Genomic DNA, 20,178 nt, shown 5'->3' on the forward strand with positions numbered 1-20,178 from the left:
TAAATGCACCAGTGTACCTGGCTGTGGTGCACCACGCATTCGCAGTGATGATTGCCATAATCCGTTAATTAGATCGTTAGCAGGAGGCCCTGGCGAAGCGGGAAGAAGCTGTTTGCCTAGCACTTTCCCCCGCCTCACGCGTAATCATGTGCGTACACAGTAGTTTGATTTCATAGTGGTCCTATTGTAAAGTTCCGATGGATAATTGGGAGCTCAACCGAGGTTCAGTCAACATGTAACAGGAATAAGAGAGCTTATCACGACAATAATAAGCACTAAGCCAAGAAATGAGAGACCGGACACGCAGCTACATGGATATACAAATGTCGTCAAATTATGGTAGGGGAATCACATCCAATGGTCATCTTTGCGCTCGCATTCAAATCTCCGGAGTACCAGTGTACTGTCCAGGACGCGGTTGTTGGGAGAAGACAGGAGAGGGTATCGATGGGTTTTGGTAGATGTTAGATGAGGTGGTTAAGACGGTAGGGGAGGGAGGAGAAGTTGGGAAAGTGGTCGGGTCGGCGGGATCCTGTGCAGAAGATGAGTTAACGCATTACCAAATCATTAGAAACATACGTAGAGACGCGGTTGCTGCGTCATTTGGGATTGCATTGGGAACGAATGAGGGTTAGCGGAGTAAACACTTTGAGTATAACCCGGACCTCCACCAATGTCGCTGAACGCGGCCGATGGCGCTTTGGAGGAGCGACGGCGTTTGACAAAGAACCACGCCGCAAGGCCTACGATAGCTGCAAGTCCGACGATTCCACCGATAACACCCCCAGCTATAGCTCCAACGTTCGAACTAGATGACGACGACGACGATCCTGTGGCTGTGGTCGGAGGAGTGGTCAAAGAACCAGACACAGTGGTCGAATGAGTGGCTGTGCCAGTGGATTGTGCTGTGGTCGCGGAAGATTCGGGAGAATCTACAAGAAAGTGAGTGAAAGTGCATCTGCGACGGAAAAGGTATGCCCGAATGCTAACCTCCATCGGCTTGCGCCAGGGTGGCGTCGAACGTGCCACTCCCGCTGGTCACCTTCAGAAAAGACTTAGATTATGAAAATTTAAAAAATACATGTACTAACGTTCAGGTAAGCCCAATTCGGAACTAGAGTGCCACTTGGAATGTTATACGGGTATCTGTATGCCAAGGGGTTAAAAAAACTTGGAGAATATAAAGAACCTTGCAGACTGACGTTGTGACAGATAGCTGGGTACCGGCGGCTGAGCAATTGTAGCTCCAGAGACTCCAGCTACGAGAAAATGAGTATTCCGTGAAGTCGAGCATAATTCGATACGACTCACCTCAGAAACGTGCGGTTCTGACAATCGCCACAAGCGCTAATCAGCGAGTAGACTACGGTACTACATTCGCAAGCGTTGGCTCCGGTGACCTCAGGACCTGCATAATGGGTACCGTCAGGTAAAGGATAGATCGAAAAATCTGCACCAAAACTAGTTATGCAAGGCCAAGGCATACTAAGAAACGAAAAAGGCGTACCTCCACCCGAGCAGACACTCTCGAGGTAGGCAGCAACTGTGCAAGGGTTCTGCTGGAGAGTGTTGTTCATCTGCAGATCACCCAATCATGCATCAGACCCAAATCTTTAAGCTAGATAAAAAGAAATCATTCACCCAATCAAAGCCGGAGACGCAAGTCACATTGGATGTCTGCGCAAAAGCACCTCTGGGTACAATCGCAGCAGCAGCTAGGACCACTATTAACGACCATGCCTTGGTGAGTGGGGACATAATGGGTAAAAGGACGGGGACAAGGACAGAGCTAGCTCGAGAAGCCTTCAAGTTCTAGTAATTAGGCTCTTTGTTCCTGATGGCAGTTCGACATCAGGCGGCCAGCGCATCAATCACTGCGGAAACGAGATTTCAACTCGATAGAGTTGAAGTAAGATAGACCTCATTCATACACCGGTTCATCACATGATCTAGCGTGACATTTTGATGAATTTATACCTAACTCCATGTGTATGAACTCTGAGAAAATTTCGTTCTATGATTATGTGCGGAGAGTCTGGAGCAAGACATGCATGTAATTTCTATAATCTAACTTGGTGAACTGAGAGACGAGCAGTGTTTGTGAGTTCAAGTGAGGTGACTGAGGTCACATATCAGGTCACGATGGTAAATTTGCCATGAAAATGCCTACTCCTCCCTCAAGTTGCTGAAAATAAACATTCTGAGGAGACAGCATTAATACTATAGTTCATCCTCACAGGATCATAAAATAGATTTCGCTAATTCTCATCCGAAGCAGAGTTACAAGCCAAAGAATGCGTTCATGGCCTAAAGTCACGTGATGAACCGGTGTATTAATGAGGTCTATGTCGGAAATTTCCTAAGTCGGTTGCAATCACGTACCTCTGAGACTCGGTTCCAACCGTATTGATACCGAGTCGAGACCTTCGCACCTGAGTTCTATTATTGGTACCCAGTAGGAATATTTACACCGAAGTTGGGACATTGAAAGTGAGTCATATTATTGATACTGAGTTTCGACATCATTATGTACCTATTATTAGTAATGATAATACATCAGATTCGATTATGTATTATCTGTCAATGAATCACGTCACTGTTACAGTGTTGCTTCCTACCACCATCCTTTCAGCTCCCTGGATCCTACTTTTTGACACAATGACACCTCAGACGGATTTGACTGTCAAATTGCACAACTACAAGGTGCATTATTACAGTCATCGAGTCTTATTAGACTGATTTTTAGTATTAATATTAGACCGACAAATATCCAGACCCTCAGAGCTTATCAGACACTCAATTTTCTGCCGTCTGAATCCAGCATCTCTCCATCAGACTCTGCGAAGACTCAGAAAAAGGTGAGTCTCCCCCCATTTTCAATAGTATTTAAGTTACCCCAGGCCTAATAAGATAATGAATAAGACCTTCAACTGAATTTTACCAGGTGTCTTGGACTTCGCTGCTGAATCAAAACCGATCTCAATGCCTCCTGACCCCACACTCCAGATGTGTTCGTATTGTAACACACAATACTGTCGTCAAGGATTCTGAATGCACGAGAATGCTTGCCGGAAGTGATACGAACAAAGAAGAGAGGACATTGAGCTTGCGAGGCTTATTCGACAAGGTATGTTCATTGTTTCAAACATTACAGCTTCACACTAAAATACTAAATGTCGACACATTGTAGAGAGAGAACATGCGCAGCAAGGTAGCATTTTTGTTGGTGAACAACCATCTGCTTTTAGTGAGTTGTGATTGTCTCACGACCTGAATCACTGATCCTAACTCATTCGGCCATTGATAAGCTATCCTCGATCATTCGCAGGACATTGATATCGACTTCAGTGGTCCAATACATCATCCAGATGATACATCTGAACCTGGTATGTCTCAACAATTTTTCTGTGCATCTGAGCTTGCAACTTTCATCTGTATTTTAGATCATCTGCCGCCGTCCAGAATGGCATCACCTGTATCTCAATTTGAAGTTGATGATATCCAAGTCTGATATCACCCCAACAGCAGGTGCCCTACACAAGTCTACCACTTTGAGGATTATAGATGTGGCCCTGGTGCTCCAGCAGTGCCTCCGAAAGTCAATCCTGAGCCCTGGCGTCCATTTCGCACTCGTATTGACTTTGAAGTGGCCGAACTTGCTCATGAAGCTGTGCTAACTCATGAGCAGACAGACTGGTTCATCAAACTTATTCATTGCAGTAGATGTGAGTTGTTTACGCTTCGGAATCGTAAAGACGTGTGAGACACGTGGGATGCAGCCTTGTTCAAATTGACTCCCGTTTGTATCCAATCACTTTGAGTGTAGAAAATATCCTTACTTTGAATACCATATTATAGTTTACGAAGGAAGAGGTTGTTGTGCCCTTCTGAGGCATTGACCAGACCTTTCTGTTTTTTCATCACTCGCTATGGGACTGGGCTGTGGACTTACTTCAGGATCCTGAAGTTGGTCCACATTTCGTTTTCGATGCCCAACAGCTTTCAAAGTTTGATGGCGAGAAATTTGTTTGGCATATTCATGAGCCTTGGACTGCTGATGCCTTCTGGGAATATCAGGTATGTGGTACTATCATTTGTGTTATGAGTTCAATGTGTGTTACGGTATACTAATAATTGAGTTTCATAACAGTCGAAGATACCATCAGATGCTAAACCACTTGTGTTTATCCTCTACGCAGACAAGGCCAAATTATCATCCTTCAGTTGTGCAAAAGGTTATCCGGTAGTTGCGCGGTGCACTAATCTTCCTGTTGCTGTTTGTAATGGTGAGGGCTTGGGTGGTGGGCAAGTTGTGGGTTGGTTACCCATTGTTAGCTTTTGCTTTACTCAATGATCGTGCTATTGCTAACTAATACCAGCACTTCAATAGGTAAAAGAAGACAAGAAACATTCCAGAAAGCCTGCCTTCGTTAATTTCAAAAATGCTGTGTGGCATACATCATTTTTGAAGCTGCTCGCTTGTCTCGCACCGCTGTCAAGGCTCGGCTCTTCTGTTAAATGTTGGGACGATGTTGTCTGCACTTTCTATCCAATCATACTCATACTCTCTGCAGACTATGAAGAACAGTGAGTGACCTCAATGTTACCAGGTAATATCTGAACCTGAAAGTATTACAGGGTCATGATGGCATTGATTCGTGGTCTAATGGGAAAGTTTCCTTGCCCTGTCTGCCTCGTTCCTCGTGAGGAACTCTCCAAGGGATTAAATGCATATCAATTTCGCATGTCTGAAGATGCAAAGGCATTACATGCTCAGGCCCAAGAGTCTACAACATTGGAAGCAAGAGAGCAGGTATTGAGCTCGGAGAGCCTCCGTGATGTCGATGTAAGTCTTTCACCTCAATTTCATTTTGTTTATCACTGTCACTGTCAGAGTGCATTTGACACCATGGAGCACACCAATGTCTACCAAACTCTATCATTTGACAAACTTAACTTTAATGACGAGGGAAAGTTTGATCACCTGTGGACAGAATTGCAAAAATGGATCACTAATTCCAGTCGACAAGCTGCAGTGGTAATTGATGCTTTGCAAGTATTTTTTTTGTCTGTAGTAGGTAGATGATAATTTACATTGCCAGCTTCGAATCGTTTCTGTGTTGGCGAAATTTGAATCACTTCAACCAGGTGGTATCAATATCCTTTTCTGATGGAATGAAATATGAAGATATATCAAAGGTATGTGTATTCAATTTGTTTATCAAGCTTTAGATCGATTATTCATGCCATTTAATAGCTGATCGTTTTCGCTGCCCATAATGTATTTAAGCGTGATCTGGATTCCCAGGCTTATCTCCTGCTTTGTTGTATTCAGAGTTATGTGGAATTCAACACATATGCATCGCTAGAGGTCCACACCAAGGATACGATCAGGGATGGCCGAAATACATTGTTGGAGCTTACGGAACTTATGGATGTATGTTTTGTTGTGTATATCATCAATTGATGCTACTAATTCAGACTTACGAGTCAGATATATATCAAAGATACAGCAGACCTCTCAGAGAAGTCTTGGAATTTTCCCAAGATGCATCTTTCCGCTCATCTCTTCGACGACATTGAGGCAAAGGGCGTCACCCAAAACTACAATATGAAGCCAAATGAGAAAATGCACGGCCCACTGAAGGACACTTATCAAGATTGTACAAACTTCAAGAATTTCGCAGAACAGGTAATGCACTAGTGGCTTCTTAGATACAATGTGAACCAAGTGCTGATGGAGCAACATATTTTAAAGATTCTCCAATACAACCATGATGGCTTAGTTGCAGAATATATTTGTAGCAAGATGGAGTGCCTCGATGCACAGAATCTCGGTTCATTAGTTGTGCCTGATCCATCGGAGGTTGATTCAGATGGGCTCAAATCAACTGATGAACCAACTGATATACAGCATTTTAGTCTTGGTTCGCAGCAGGCAACCAAATCATTTGCAGATATCGAAGCAACTAACGCAGGCGATGCAGCCTTTTATTGATTCCGGATCAAACTAAATGAATTTTTGAATCGTGCATTCATCACTAACGACATACCATTTCCCAATGGAAGACACATCCAACTTGCTGCGAATGACATGGTGCATTGAACATCTGCAGCCCTCGAATGACATTACTGATAATATCTCACCCTTGCTCAGATAACTGAGTTCAGATTTATTAAAGTCAGCTACGAGTCACTCGTTGACTGGCGAATTTCTGTGGACTATCTCCAATGTAATCCAATGTTCCATGGATCACCTCAATATGATTGTGTCATCCTGCAGGCAGAATCTGGTCCTATCTTCGCCAAACTGTTGTTAGTCTTCACCTGCACAGTTGGGGATGTCGCATATCCTATTGCACTCACACTCCCGTATGATCAACTGGTGGGCACTCAACTGTGGAAGGATAAAGACTTCAAATTTTGGCGAGTCAAGGCGAAGCCCAGAGCCTCTGCTGAGTGCTTTTCGGTCCAGTCAATAATCTGTGGTTGTGTATTGGCAGAGGATAGTACCAGAGCAAACAAGTTCTTGGTTGTTGATATGACTGACACAGATATATTCCTTTGAATGAAGGAAATTTGTACAGAGGCTGGTTATTAATAGGTTACTACAGAACCACACCGTCGATGCAAAATGGGAGATGGATATCTTAGACGCTCTCCAAGATATTCGGGCACGGAATGCATAGAATGAACGTGTGGGGAAAGCAGTGGATCTGGTTGCTCGATTGACTGTGGAGGAGGAGGAAACAGAAGAGGACAGGGAGCGGAGACTCACAGAAGAAGAGGATGAGAGGCTGGTGAGGGAGGTGTTTTCCAAGGTGTTGATGCCCGCACTGTCAGGTAGCTCTCCTGTGGCGGCAGAGAGTTCTGGAGATACATCCATCGAACCGACTGCACCACAACTGGTCACTATCAAGCGGAAGGCTGATGACATCGAGCCTGATCTGTGCAGTCTTCTTCCAGAATCGATGCGAGTATTACTAGATGCCAAATCGGTTGGTGCACTGCCCGCGAAGAAGCTGAAATCAGATTTGAAGAATAAGCTGGGCATCAAAATAGTGAAGAAGGGCAAGGTGGCTGTTTGACATGTACAATTCTCATGATTTGTACTATTTATACTGAGTGTACATGATATCCATAATGCAGTGTGTTTCATCAGTTCCATAGGTCTACAACGACCACCTTCTTGGTCATGGCCATAGCTGCGTTCATGGACACTGTCAACCAGTCTATATGGGTCATTATCTGATTACAAACACATACTCATACTATAAGGATTCAGACACTGGCAGAGGTTCATCACTTGTCTACCATCACCCTTATCCTTTTTGTGCATGCCACCATTCACACCTTCACCCAACCTCACGCACCTCATGCTACATAGCACCTACGCCCTCACAAAACTTCACGCCCGCACCTGTTCACACCCTCACGCTGTTGCCACGCAATCCGCACACACCTTTGAGCACCCTCGAATGCCTGGCATTCAGCCCCAATCCACACAGGCAAGTGCCAATGCGAAGGCAACCAAACATGAGGAGATTGAAGGATTGGGGAGTTAGGATGAGAGGAGGTCCATGGTTTGTCCCTCCTATGTCTCCCTTTTGTTTGCATGTTTCGTTCCTGCCTTGCATTTTGCATTTACTTTTTCCTTTCAACCCTCCCCCTACACTTACACACTTCACACCCTAACACTTTCATTTTCGTGTGCATACTACTTCCTTTTTACATTGTCGTTTCGTCACTTCGCGTGAGCCAAGAAACATTGCGCTAGTGATTCATTGACAGGGGACCCCTACCAGTTGAGAGTGTGCATTGGGATCACAATGGAATGCCCCAACACAGATCCAGATGCAGACGGCAAAGGTGATGCAGACAGAGATGCAGAGTTGAGAGAAGCAGTTGATCTATGTGGCAAAAAGGTAAATGTTGATATTCCTCCCTTGTTAATGAGAACCTCATTGGACGACATTTCTCCAAGGCTACTGAGGTTTGGTGCTTCTACGGCTTCCAAATAACAATGGAGAACATTTACTCCAAGATGTGCTCACTCCTCATCGACACTTACATCAAGGATTGTCAGATCGCCCGGATCTCCAATGAGCTCTGAATCATCAGCTGCGATAAGGGTATGCACACCAATTTTGCTTGCTTGCTCTTTAGCCATAACCTTAAGCATTACCCGTAATACCCTGAGACTATTGAGTGTATCACCGACGCCTAGGCTGTCATCATCAAGCAGGAATTCTTGACTGGGGAGGAAGAACTTTAAATTATTGTCCTTAGACTTTTAAAATTAACTCACCCTTACCCCCGATTATTGTATGTCCTTGACAAGGTCCAGTTCGTGAACTGATGTTCATTCTATCAGTTCTTCAACAACTCTCATTTAAATCAATTCAAATATCACCGTAATAATAACTGCAACAGTGAGCATGACGGTTACAGCATTATGTGAAAAGCTGACATCGTATTTTCGGCCAAGTCCATTGGTTCCAATTTGGTTCCAACATCCATCACCGATTCAGAACCTTGATTCAAATGTTTAACCTTCACTGTAACTGTTACATCGAGTCCTCGGCAAGACTCTGAATTGATTCAACATTGCCTCTAGGATGAACCTGAATCATGGACTGACAGTAGCTATTATTCAACCTTGATTCAGATTCAGACTCCATGTAAATGTGATGCATTGACTGGCCTCAATGCTTAATAGCCTGCCTAATATCACAGCACCACATCAAAATTTTGTCATCGCTTGTTACTTTCGAAATGGTGCACTCAAATTATGTTGCGCCTTGTGACCTTTTTACTCATCTTTCATGATTTAGGGTCTTTGCATTGCTGGATATTGATATGGTCCAGGCGCCACACTGGTAAACTACCTCGTGTCTGATTCGTATTGCTTTCTGATATATTACATGTTATCAAGTCCATTATGCACATAATTTGCTGCATGGACTATCTTCCCTTTGTGCCGATTCTGAATCAGACACTGCTCGGTTGTCGACACACAGCAAATTTCAACTACAAATTCTCCATCACCCATCACACTTCATTGTGGCCACCAGTCTCCCAATTTACTGCGCGAATCCCTCCTATCATGCCCCAGCAGGCTCCTCGTCAAGTTAACATGCCTGATAACTCTGACTCGTCCGAATATGAATCAGACTCTGGTCCGTCTGCAGGGGTCTCGTCAATTAGCAATCAGCCATCAATCTTGAATGGTCGAATGCTGCAACACGAGGACATGGAGGTATGTTTCATTCCTGCAACTATTATGATATGCTCTCCTAATTGTGTTCCTTGAAGATCATTCGTTGCTTACAACTCGAAAACCAAACGCTCAAGAACAACAATCATACTTTAGGCGAGACAAATAAAACTTTATCAGCCAATCAACGGTGATCATCTTCGAGTACCCAAATTCCAGATGAGCTGAAGGCTTTTGACGCTGAACTTGCAACTTTTTCCCGCAAGTACGGTATCATTGCAGAGATGTTCCCACCCGCACACCGCATCCTCAAACTTCCTGTGCCAAATCCTCCACCTGCCATCCTATCTGGGAGTCACTATGCAACCAAGAGCGCAGAAGAACTCTGTCTCGTAACAGAGCTATACTCACTTCTCCCAGATCATCTCCATCGCTTTGTACTGACTACTCATTTCCAATTGTTGGTACGTGGCCTTAAGTTCAATGTTGTGTGATCTTAGCAAATTGATTATTGGTATATAGCACCACAGCTGGGACACCATCTTCAAGGTGGTTGCTCAAGCGAGATTGGCAAGTTGCGAGTGATGGCAGGGTGTATTTTTGGTCTTGATTCTTCCTACTTCGACACCGGCTTTACAAAGCGAGATACAATTCTCGAAATCCAGAAGCTGCTTGGTCAATCATCTTCGAAGTTTCCACCTGTCCTTTTTATGGGGCAAGAAATGGACCCAACGATGTCAACAGTTTTTGGTAACTGGGAACCGCTCACAAAGGTATTTTTGTTATGGCTGCCTGAAGAAACTGTGCTTGTACTAATATGTATAACAGGCAATTAGAATTGTAATGTTTGGAAAAAATTCGCTGGACATTGTTGGGTGGCTGCATGCCAAATGTAATGCTCGAAAGTGGGGCATAACATTGTGCACCCCTGGCCTTCTTGCCTGGGGTTGGGTTGCAGTAAGTCGACCCTTGTTTGCTATCATCAGTTCTCAGTGTCTAATGCTTGTTTAGTTGACATTTATTCTGTCCCCGGTGTGGGTGAGGAAAATAGACTCTGGGGTGATTCAGATGTCTAACAAGGGTGTGAGACTAATACTTGTCCCGAGGGGATTGCTACTGGGTAGCGGGTCCTCAAATAAGTGTGAGGAAAGCAAAGACTAGACTCTGTCTAGCAACCCAAAGGGTTCCGGTCCTTACTAGGACTGGGAACACAAAGATGCGGAGGGTACGCGACAAGTGGAACTAATGCGCGATGAGCGGAACTACGCGGAACTAATGGAACTAACACGGAACAAACAGAACAAACCGGGAACAAACAGAACAAACCGGGAACTAATGGAGGGAAAAGAAACTATGAGCCTGCAGGAGGATGATTGTGCAAAGTTGGACCAGGCTTGTGTCTGGTACTTGCTCCAAGTCATTGGATCCGATGTCAGGCATTTCGAGCGGAACTCATGGAGGCGGGAACATTGCAATGAGATCAGGAATAGATTCAGGAAGATATTTTAGACAGTGAGTGGAGTACTGGGAAGTACTCTGTAAGTGGAAGTGGAGTCGAGTCTATCAGAAGGTAAAAAAACTAAGATCCCATCTATTGCTACATATATAGAAAGGGGTTCCAAAATGCGCTATGCTACAACTGGGTGAGGCTGTGAGATAAGGAACCGGTCCCAAGTAGCAGAAGGATCCATATAAGTATTGTAACACATATGAAATGAGATAGGAACATGTTAGTAACACGGGGAATGTAGCTAGTACTCACCAGCGAGGATGGAAGGAACAGGGACAGGATGGAGGAGGACGTTCCGAAGGCTAAAGGGATATGATGCATGTGATACGCGATTGTTCCACTGGGTTCCACTGGGTTCTGCTTGGTTCCAGTGTAGCGGACGGCTCGGGGAAGATGTGGATGGGTAGCGGGATGGTAGTGGAATGCACGGGAAGATGGTGGTAAGGCATGGGAATTATACAGGATACGGGCCTACAGTGGGGACATTCCCCACACCAGACACTTCGTTCACTAAAGATGGAGTTGGTGCAAGGTCTCGACTACCGTATGCAGCCATGTTCACAGCCTACAAGCAACTATGGGTCACGCTTTGGGAAGAACCCCATATTATTTTGATCCGTCAGAAAATCGATACACACATCTGGCAGTCATCAACCTCGAATGTTGCAGCTTCAGAAGCTGAAGCCAAAGATTTCACTTCTGATCTAATGCACTTGGCCCTTGCTAATGCTGGCCACAAAGATTCAGATTCTCCAACTATCAATGAAGATCCTGTCCCCACTCCATCCGCCCACCTACTTGTCAGCCTGCCACTAGTAGCTGTTACTTCCCTGACCCTCAATTGGACCACAGCAGTCCAATTGTCCTAATGTTGGTGGACCCAGCTTAGGCACTATGCTTTAGAGAGGATGAGGACATTGACCTACTGCTTGCTTGCTTCTACTCTTACTGTGCTATGTGGTTATATATAGTGAGACCCTAGGAACTCCTGAGACCTCTGGCACTCCTTGCCTTGCTCCTCCTGCCTGCTCCTCCTCCCACCAGCAACCCCCACTACATATGCCCCCCCTCTAGAAGAGCACCTCTGGGTGCATGTTTCTGATCTACTTCTACATGTTCCTGTCTTCTTCATCTTGCTTGCTCTTAATCTCTGACTCTTCCCTGTCTGCATCTATCTTGCTTTCCCAGCTGTCCAATAAGTCTTTTTTGTCAATGGTTTCTTGTAGCACTTCTTGGAGAGATGCAAGGACTGTACTGTCTCAGGGAATGAACTGGTGTAGTCTTCTTGCATGGAATGATCCATTGATGGGAAAACCTTCTAAAGTGCTGATGGTATAGGAGTTTCTGATTCTTGATACAACACATCTTGGTGCTGACCACCAAGGTTGTAGCTTTTGTGACGAAGCCATCATCATGTCTAAAGTGTTAGCATAGACTTGTATCAATTGTCCTGGCTCAAAGATGACTTCACCTGCTCATGACTTGAGAACCCATTGGTCAAAGGTTGCTTTGTGGTGATTGGCACGAGCAACTGCTTGATCTGCACTATCCAACCACTGCTGGTCTATGTATGCCATGTGTACTGTGACGTCTGAAACAGACAGTGTGTTGTTGGCGCTTGACACTGGTGTGGGTATCATGTTAATGACTAGCCCAAGTAGAAGTTCTTTGGGTGAGAATTGGAATGCGGGTATGATGCGCTCGTTAAGGTGTTGGATTGTGTTGTCGAAATGATCTGGCCATGTGTGTGAGATGTCCTCTGCTTTCACATTCTCGTACTCATCTTCACCTAGGTTTGGGCTGCATAGCCATTTCAACTGTCCCAGTAGTTTCCCATTTGCATTTTTTACTGAGCAGTTTACCCACAGTGAGTAGGCTGCGACTATGTGGTGGTTTGAGTTGTGCACTGTGCACCATGTGTGCACATCTCCATTGTTGAAGTGGGATCCTCCATCTGCCATGAATATTTTGGGTGCACAGAAGTTATGCATGATGGATTTCAGTCCATCAACTGTAGTTTTGGCCATTCTGTGGACTTTGAGCTTGACTCCCCAGACATATTGGGAGTACATATTGAGGATGAGTAGGACATTGTGGAAACCATTCTTTCCTTTGGGTAGGGCAAGGTAGTTGGCCACAAGCAGTTCAAATGGGTGGCAGTGAGTGATGGGGTCCATTAGTGTGTGAAGTTGTGCTACTCCAAAGTTCTTGCAATGAGGATATGCAAGGATCGCGTTTGTGATTGAGTGGTTGAGCTTCAGGCTGTTGATGCAGTCCATCAGCTTAAGCTTAGTGAGATCCCAGCCCCAGTGGCTGTTATTGGCGTGTTCTTGCTTGGCTATCTCTACTGCTTCTTCTTGGGATATGCACTCTAAGCATGGGCATGCTCTAATGGATTTTCCATCTGTGATGCGCCAAAGGTGTCTATCCTTGATACTATATCCTAATGCCCAATGACGTGCCCGTCTGCGGTCTCGCTCTGACTTGGCGCCCTCCAAGTTGCACATGGCTTCAATTACTTCTGTGAACAATGGTTCAGTTTGCAAACTGAGTTTTGAATTCTGCGACTGATGCATCAGTGATATCAATATGTAGTAAATCATTCACCAAGCCGTGTGCTGACTCCTAATCCTTGCTGATGGACCATGCACTGCCATCTGCATCCTCCCACGGGTGTCCTGATATACAATGGCTTAGTGCATTGGCCACTGTGTTCATAGTGTCTGCTCAATGTCATACAGTGGTGAGTTGGTATGCTAAAATGCCGTCTCTCCATCTTGTGTGTACAAGAGATGCCTTGTCATTTAACAATGTATCATGAAGAGTGATGCAATCTGTCTCGACCTCTACTGGAAATCCCCAGGTTGTCCCACCAAAGTGGTCGAATGCAAATTTGAGTGCTGCAAATTCCAGTAAGTAAGGTTTATATCTCTCCTCTGCTGGTGAAGTGCGCTTTGAAGCAAATCCAACTGGGTACATTTTGGTCACTGTGTCACCCGAGGGAAGTTGCATTGTGAAGCATTGTGACAGAACGGTGCCAAATCCATCTTTACATCCATCACTGGTGACTTTGAATGGAGTTCCATCAAATTTTGGCACCTTGAGGATGGGTTCTGAGATGAGTATTTGCTTGAGTCTTAGGAATGCTTGCATATGGCATTGCCCCCAAAATTGCATAAGATTGTGCTCTCTCAGAAACTGCTGGTACTTCCATTTCGTTCCTTTGATGTTCATCGGTGGTAAATCCAGGTTCTGAAGTAGGTCCATAAGAGGAGCTGCAATTCTAGCATAGTCCTTGATGCGAGTCCGAAAGTACCCCATTAGACCTAAGAAGCACATCAATTCCAATAGATTTTTTGGGACTGGCCACTCAGCTACTGCTGCCAACTTTGCTGTGTCTGGTTTAATGCCATTGTGTCCTACGCATGATCTGCCAAAGATGAGCTCTGTGAAAAAAAGCATAGTCTTTGATGGTGATATTGATAGGCTGAGCTCACGACAGCATTCAAGGGGTGTGCATGGTCATCCCAGCAACTCCATAAAATCATCACCTGCCATTGACCTGTCATCCACGTATAATTTGAGGAGTAGTTTGAGCATGATGTCATGTAGCACTTGGGCTGTGAGGTCACTAAAGCATGACGGTGCACCTTGCACTCCCATTGGCATGTGACAATATGCTTCATACCTGCAGCCTTCTGTGTAGAAGCAGAGGTAGGGTTGGCTTTCCTCTTCTACTGGGATGGCATAGAATCCTGCTGCAAAGTCAAGGACACAAATATACTTGTGCCTTGCTAAGCGTTGCTGCTTCATATTAATATCTCCTTGTGGTGTGGGTACCATGTCAGATACTTTGTTGACTTCATTAAAGTTTTGGCAGATCTGCCATTTCACTTTGGGGGTGTCAACTGGCTCTAGTATCTTGTCCAGTGTTGAGCTTGGTTCTACATTTGGATCCAGCGGCTCACCTAGCTCTATACATTGTTGATTTACAATGTGGCAGATGTCATCTAATGATAAGTTAGTGCCTGAGTGGGTCTTTTGCACAAGCACTGTAGATGCCACTGCCTTTACTTCATCTGCTGGTATGAACCACATGATTCCTGCTTTCCTCATCTCATCAAGAACTGGGAACAGGTATTCTCGTTGTGGTTGTGTTAGGGGGTGCTGGTAGATCTTCTTGGAGAAGACTGTGTCTGGTGGTATGGACAACTGGAACTTGACAAAATTGACCTGCTTCACTTCTCTAGTTGATAGTGCAAATATATCCATGAATTCCGTGACCAGGTTATGTGCTGTGGTGCACTGATCATCCATAAGTTGTGGTCCATAACGAACAGTATTCATGATCATTTCTACCCATGGGGGGTAGAATGGTCTGGGTGACATTAATCTAGTGAACATATCATTTGACAGGTTAGGATGTATAAAGTCTGGTACTTCACCAAAGGGTCCATTGTTCTCCACATCGTCTACTTGCATCATGGTCTTTTGGTACTGGGGTGTTTCTTGTTTTTATGTATTTACTAAGTTAGTACATCAGAAAAAAATTGGTGCTATATCTCTAGCACTTATTCTTACACAATGTACATAGCATGAGCTACCTTTAGCTAGCCATTCATAGCCTTCATAGTACCCATAACTTATGGTTTTGAATATGTGACACATATAATACACTTGATCTGTATTATAGCTGACATAGCTTGCCCATAGTATATGGCTTAGGGCATATACTCACTGTATGAGTCCCTTCAGTGACAAACCCTGTGTTAGACAGGACAGCTGAGGGACATAGAATCCCGTGTCAGATGAGGCAGTGAACATGGGCCAATGGATTTAGTATCCTTGATGATGTTGGATGGGCCCATATGTATATTATACTCAATGGAAATGGATGGGCCCATGATGCCAGTATCACCAGGATATATGAAATTGATGGGTAGGCCCATGTCTGTATGATATCATGTGGACAGATGGGCTGAGGGTAGGATATCATTTAGACAGATGGGCCAAGGCTCGGAAGTGTATGATTTAGACAGATGGGCCGAGGGCAGTGTATTATTTAGACAGATGGGCTGAGGGCAGTGCATTATTTAGACAGGTGGGCCGAGTGAAGGATATCATTTAGATAGATGGGCTGAGGGCAGTGTATTATTAAGACAGGTGGGCCCATGTCTGTATGGTATCATGTAGACAGGTCGGCCGAGTGTAGGATATCATTTAGACACATAGGCCAAGGTTTGGAAGGTATCATGTGGACAGGTGGGCTGAGAGCAGGATATCATTTAGACACATGGGCCAAGGGAAGGGTATTATTTAGACAGGTGGGCCCATGTCTGGGTGGTATCATGTAGACAGATGGGCTGAGGGAAGTATTGTTTAGACAGATGGGCTGAGGGAAGGGTATTATTTAGACAGGTGGGCTGAGGGGAGTGTATTATGTAGACATGTGGGCTGAGAGCAGGATATCATTTAGACACATGGGCCAAGGGAAGGGTATTATTTAGACAGGTGGGCCCATGTCTGGGTGGTATCATGTAGACATATGGGCCAATGTCTGTATGGTATCATGTAGACAGGTGGGCCAAGGGTAGGATATCATTTAGACAGATTGGCCAAGGCTTGGAAGGGTATCATGGAGACCAGTGGGGCGAGGGCAGATGGAAATCAATGATAGGTGTGTCCATGGGATCGACTGCGATTTCCTTGGCTAACAACATCTTCCTGTCAGCATCGAGTACATCAAAGCCCTTTTTGAGCTTGATGGCAGACATCCAAATGATGCACTCGGGGGCCACTGAGGATGTCGATATGCCAGCCACACCTTCACATTCCAACCAGCCTGATACCATATCATCTATTGTATCTCAAATGTACAAAGATATCAGTCAATCAACAGCATTGACATCAAAGTCCCATGCACCAATGTCAGAGCAGGAGTTGATGCTGATCTCCAAATCTATATTGTGCCTGAACAGCCTTGATGACAATATGTGTGAGTCAATTCACACATTCTCATCATTCTGCATGAACACTTTGACAGTTTGATGTTCTCATTCCCACTTCAATCATCTTCTGGATGATCACTACACAATCCCGGATCCTTCAATGCGGGACATCCTTGAACTTGAGTGTCCTTTCCATGCTGCTTTCACAGACAACACTGACAAGCTGCACCAGGCCACTAATGATCTGAGGTGCATGGAGAAGCAGAGGGCAATGAATATTGAGGCACTCGCCATTCTTGATCGCTTCATAGAGCAAATAAAAGACGACTGGAACAAGTGACAGGGTCACTTACATAGCCGGTAGTCACCTGAAGTGTAGTTGTAAATACCGGGAGCAAGCATTATTCTCATCCTACAAGACTGTCCCACCTGTGCTCTACTTTGATCTGTCTTGCTGTGATGTTTCGCCACCCTTGTTGTGCACTTGAATGTCATGCAAGCTTGAAAGTGTCATCATCCTAACACTGGATGACTATGTTGAAAGTTGTATATTTTGGTGGACTCCTCGACAAGGGTTAGATTCATCTTAGCTAATTGAATGTCATCACCCATCTCAACAAGTGAACTCAGATGGCAGGCACAGGAATGATAATTGTACATACAATGAAGAAACATTTTTGTCATCCTACGCCGCAGTGCTGCGGGTGCTACCCTTCAATTGGGTTACCCAACCTGGCAATTCCTCGGTTTTCTCGGCAACAGTCTTATTCCTTGTTGTCCTCCTGGAGGCCTTTGTTACATCACCTCCATGAGAGTGCTTAGTGGCACAAGGTGATGTAAGCTGGCCTCCCATTGCCCGTCTTTTGATCCCAGCCTGTTTCACACCGTTCTCGTGCACTTCAATGTCTTCACCAGACAGGGATGCAGGTACCACTGCAGCAGTGATCTCATGGAACCTCCGCTCCTTTGGCACTGGTGCATTTGGTGTGTCCTCAATGTCAGAACTACCAAGTTTGGGCTCTTCAACATCACTCTTCAGGGTTATTGCGCAATGCCTGGCCACAGCCATGGACCTTGAGCTGACTGCACATTTGTGATGAATCACTGGTGTGATCTCATCATCCTCAGTGCTCGGTGGGGTCTCATGGATTGGCAGTCTCACAGACTCCCTGCCCAGTGAAGCCTTCCATATGGATTGACTGACTCAGAGGAAGAGTCATGAGGCATCAGCATCAATGCACCTCAACTTGGTGTCACATTCCCATCCAGTGACTCATTGGATGATTCTGGGTCACTCGGTCTCAGTCTCAATATCCTCCAGCCAGGTGCTGGTGCTCTTGTAGTTTCAATAAGATTGACCATCTCACCCCAGCCATTCTTCCATGCTTTAAACTTGAATGCCAGTGGAACTCCATTCTCTTGTTGATCATACCAGAAACCAGGCAAGGTGGTGGCCTTGGACATTTGCAGTTTCGAGGGGTCCTTCACATGCACATCATCCGGGAGGTACAACCTGGATATAAAGTCATCCTGGCATTCCATGATGGCTCTCCATGGAACTACAGCCTTTGCATTTCCACTGCAATGTCCTTGCTCAGGGTGAGAATATGTGGTGTGATATATTGTGGAAAACAGCTCACGGTAGTGTTCAGTGAGAAATGCCCTCATTATAGCTTTCTTCTGCTTGAGCCTCTCTTTGGTTGTATCGGGCAACAAAGGCATGCCATCGCCATCAGCCTTGAGCTCAAAGGCGGGTTTCCTTGCATTTGTCCTGAACCCAACATTGTGGACTCCTCCACCCTTGGCAGCATCAACACCTACCGAAATCAGTGACCATTCACTTCAGGATTGACTGTTTGACTCACCAAACTGTTCCTTGGCATACTCCTGCCACACAGGCAGGATGTCTGACCACTCCTTTGTCTTGGTGAAGCTGTCCCCTCCAAATTTATCATTGAAATCATACCTATCTCAAAATCAATTGATCAGAGACCATGAGAGACTGAGTGGGCAACTCATGTTCCACACAGGACTGCCCCCTTCTCATCCTTCCATGCTGTCACCATGAACACTCTCATCCCATATTGCCTCCACATCTCCTCAGGCAACATGTGTGATGTAGTGTGGTCCCTTCTTGGTGGCGACAGTGGCCTGGATCTTGGGTGGCAGGAAGTTGTTGGACCATTCTTCAGCCGTCTCCTTGGCTTTTTCAAGCTCATCAGTAGGCATCTCTTCCACAACCTGTGTCACCATGCCCTGGTAATATTTGAACATGTCGGGATCACCTGGCTTCAGGCTGGTCTCATCCTTGATCCTCTGCAGCACCTCCTTTCTCTTATAATGAGTGACCACTATCCTAGCTGTCCACTTCTTCCCATATTTGATCTTATCCCTCCTCTGTTTTGTCTTTGTGTGATTGTACAGCCAGGTCTGATATATCTGGATGCATGGGTGATGAGAGAAGTATGTGTTGATGAGATGCCCTCACCTTGCATCTCTTCTTCGAGTGTTTGTCATCGAGCTTCAGACTGAAGAACTGCACCGCTCGACAAATGGCATTAAATACCTTTTTCTCGTCTTTTCTGTTGGCAGAAACACACCCATCCTGTTGAGCCCTCAGCTCAAGGACTTCTACCTCTTTCATTATTTGATTGCCCAGCAATCCTGTCCTCAGTGTGCAAGGAGCCCCCAGCTGGGGTGTGATCTGAGTTCATTGCATGGGATGTGAAATGTATGACAGTCCAAGGAACAGTACAAGGAATCAACAAAAATGACAGATTGTGGTTCACTCAATTCAGAGCTCTGGTCTATGTTGGATCAGTGTTTGTAGGGAATGCACTGCTCGCATGAGATTTCATTTAGTGGCCCTCAGAGCTTCAGTCTAGGTCTGATCGGTGTTTGTAAGGCACTGGTATGCATGTCATAATCCCATGAACATATAATGAAGCACCTGAAGCAGGTGAAAAACTGATTCATGTAGAGTTATTGGTTGGCTCCTGTAGGGATTGCAACTCTGGGCACAACCTGCAAATTACAATCTGTCCAGCATGGAGATCTCGCTGAAGGGTGATCTGAGTTTGTGGCATGGTCTAGGTCATATCAGTGTTTGTAAGGCAGTGGTATACATGTAATGATTCCATGAACATGTAATGAATCACAGAAGTATCCATTGTTTCATCCCTGGTGGTTGATCATTGCAATAGGCTCGCAGATAATCAAATGCACTCCTCACATGAGATCTCATTTAGTGGCCCTCACTGTGGGCAAGAAAGGCAGGCAAAAGTGGAAGAAGGTCCCTCATCCCAGAAAAAAATAGAACAGGAGTGCAATCTCCCCCTGATACACCAACAGTTCAGCCCATTGCTGGTCCATCTGTCTGGGATGACATTGGTGATCATGCCTATGAGATTGAATGAGAGTCTGTTCGACCTCTCTGCCTTCCAACCTCCCTGGCATATGCATCCATATCTTATGTTCAGACAGATGGTGTTATGGCTGTGCTT

At 45.2% G+C, this 20,178-nt stretch overlaps 7 protein-coding genes across 7 annotated transcripts; 4 read left to right on the forward strand and 3 right to left on the reverse strand.

Annotated features, from left to right (window-relative positions):
• Positions 1-209: 209 nt before the first annotated feature.
• On the reverse strand, positions 210-1,927 carry EDB91DRAFT_29056 (uncharacterized protein). The gene is made up of 8 exons (XM_041326735.1): positions 1,642-1,927; positions 1,508-1,577; positions 1,312-1,450; positions 1,203-1,259; positions 1,092-1,146; positions 991-1,042; positions 580-932; positions 210-532 (listed from the first exon to the last, which is right to left on the reverse strand). Exons 1-8 carry the CDS (start codon positions 1,756-1,758, stop codon positions 380-382), a joined length of 996 nt encoding a protein of 331 aa, XP_041184487.1. The 5' UTR covers positions 1,759-1,927; the 3' UTR covers positions 210-379.
• Positions 1,928-3,051: 1,124 nt separating this feature from the next.
• EDB91DRAFT_1233427 (uncharacterized protein) lies at positions 3,052-6,568 on the forward strand (the record flags this gene model as incomplete). The annotated part of the gene is made up of 16 exons (XM_041321097.1): positions 3,052-3,074; positions 3,349-3,386; positions 3,444-3,505; positions 3,557-3,725; positions 3,765-3,799; positions 3,859-3,879; positions 3,904-4,077; positions 4,151-4,330; positions 4,391-4,587; positions 4,639-4,846; positions 4,895-5,067; positions 5,103-5,199; positions 5,258-5,437; positions 5,495-5,692; positions 5,759-5,866; positions 6,158-6,568. The coding sequence occupies 16 exons, from the start codon at positions 3,052-3,054 to the stop codon at positions 6,566-6,568; spliced, it is 2,274 nt and encodes a 757-aa protein (XP_041184488.1).
• Positions 6,569-7,829: 1,261 nt separating this feature from the next.
• On the forward strand, positions 7,830-8,113 carry EDB91DRAFT_1241704 (uncharacterized protein; the record flags this gene model as incomplete). Its single annotated transcript, XM_041322108.1, has 2 exons — positions 7,830-7,925; positions 7,985-8,113. 2 exons carry the CDS (start codon positions 7,830-7,832, stop codon positions 8,111-8,113), a joined length of 225 nt encoding a protein of 74 aa, XP_041184489.1.
• A 993-nt stretch (positions 8,114-9,106) lies between these two features.
• EDB91DRAFT_1241705 (uncharacterized protein) lies at positions 9,107-10,378 on the forward strand (the record flags this gene model as incomplete). Its single annotated transcript, XM_041322109.1, has 5 exons — positions 9,107-9,259; positions 9,484-9,681; positions 9,748-9,990; positions 10,046-10,174; positions 10,229-10,378. 5 exons carry the CDS (start codon positions 9,107-9,109, stop codon positions 10,376-10,378), a joined length of 873 nt encoding a protein of 290 aa, XP_041184490.1.
• A 903-nt stretch (positions 10,379-11,281) lies between these two features.
• EDB91DRAFT_1241706 (uncharacterized protein) lies at positions 11,282-11,596 on the forward strand (the record flags this gene model as incomplete). Its single annotated transcript, XM_041322110.1, has 1 exon — positions 11,282-11,596. One exon carries the CDS (start codon positions 11,282-11,284, stop codon positions 11,594-11,596), a length of 315 nt encoding a protein of 104 aa, XP_041184491.1.
• A 3,163-nt stretch (positions 11,597-14,759) lies between these two features.
• On the reverse strand, positions 14,760-15,116 carry EDB91DRAFT_1041514 (uncharacterized protein; the record flags this gene model as incomplete). The annotated part of the gene is made up of 1 exon (XM_041312931.1): positions 14,760-15,116. A coding segment is annotated over one exon (357 nt), but the record flags the coding sequence as incomplete, so codon positions are not given.
• Positions 15,117-17,360: 2,244 nt separating this feature from the next.
• EDB91DRAFT_1241708 (uncharacterized protein) lies at positions 17,361-19,319 on the reverse strand (the record flags this gene model as incomplete). The annotated part of the gene is made up of 7 exons (XM_041322111.1): positions 17,361-17,874; positions 17,949-18,264; positions 18,316-18,492; positions 18,541-18,641; positions 18,704-18,723; positions 18,785-19,114; positions 19,164-19,319. 7 exons carry the CDS (start codon positions 19,317-19,319, stop codon positions 17,361-17,363), a joined length of 1,614 nt encoding a protein of 537 aa, XP_041184493.1.
• Between the last annotated feature and the right edge of the window lie 859 nt (positions 19,320-20,178).

This window comes from Suillus paluster (genome assembly GCF_016628075.1).
Source record: "Suillus paluster strain FC165 chromosome Unknown EDB91scaffold_1, whole genome shotgun sequence".
In the NCBI taxonomy this organism is placed as follows: Eukaryota; Fungi; Basidiomycota; class Agaricomycetes; order Boletales; family Suillaceae; genus Suillus; species Suillus paluster.

What these genes read in the sequence shown, in the direction of transcription:
- EDB91DRAFT_29056 (XM_041326735.1), bottom strand. Translation starts at nt 1,758, where the DNA reads ATGTCCCCACTCACCAAGGCATGGTCGTTAATAGTGGTCCTAGCTGCT. An exon ending in CAGAACCGCACGTTTCTGAG is followed by an intron (nt 1,260 to 1,311) that starts GTGAGTCGTATC and finishes ATTTTCTCGTAG; the next exon opens with CTGGAGTCTCTGGAGCTACA. An exon ending in ACCCAGCTATCTGTCACAAC is followed by an intron (nt 1,147 to 1,202) that starts GTCAGTCTGCAA and finishes CTTGGCATACAG; the next exon opens with ATACCCGTATAACATTCCAA.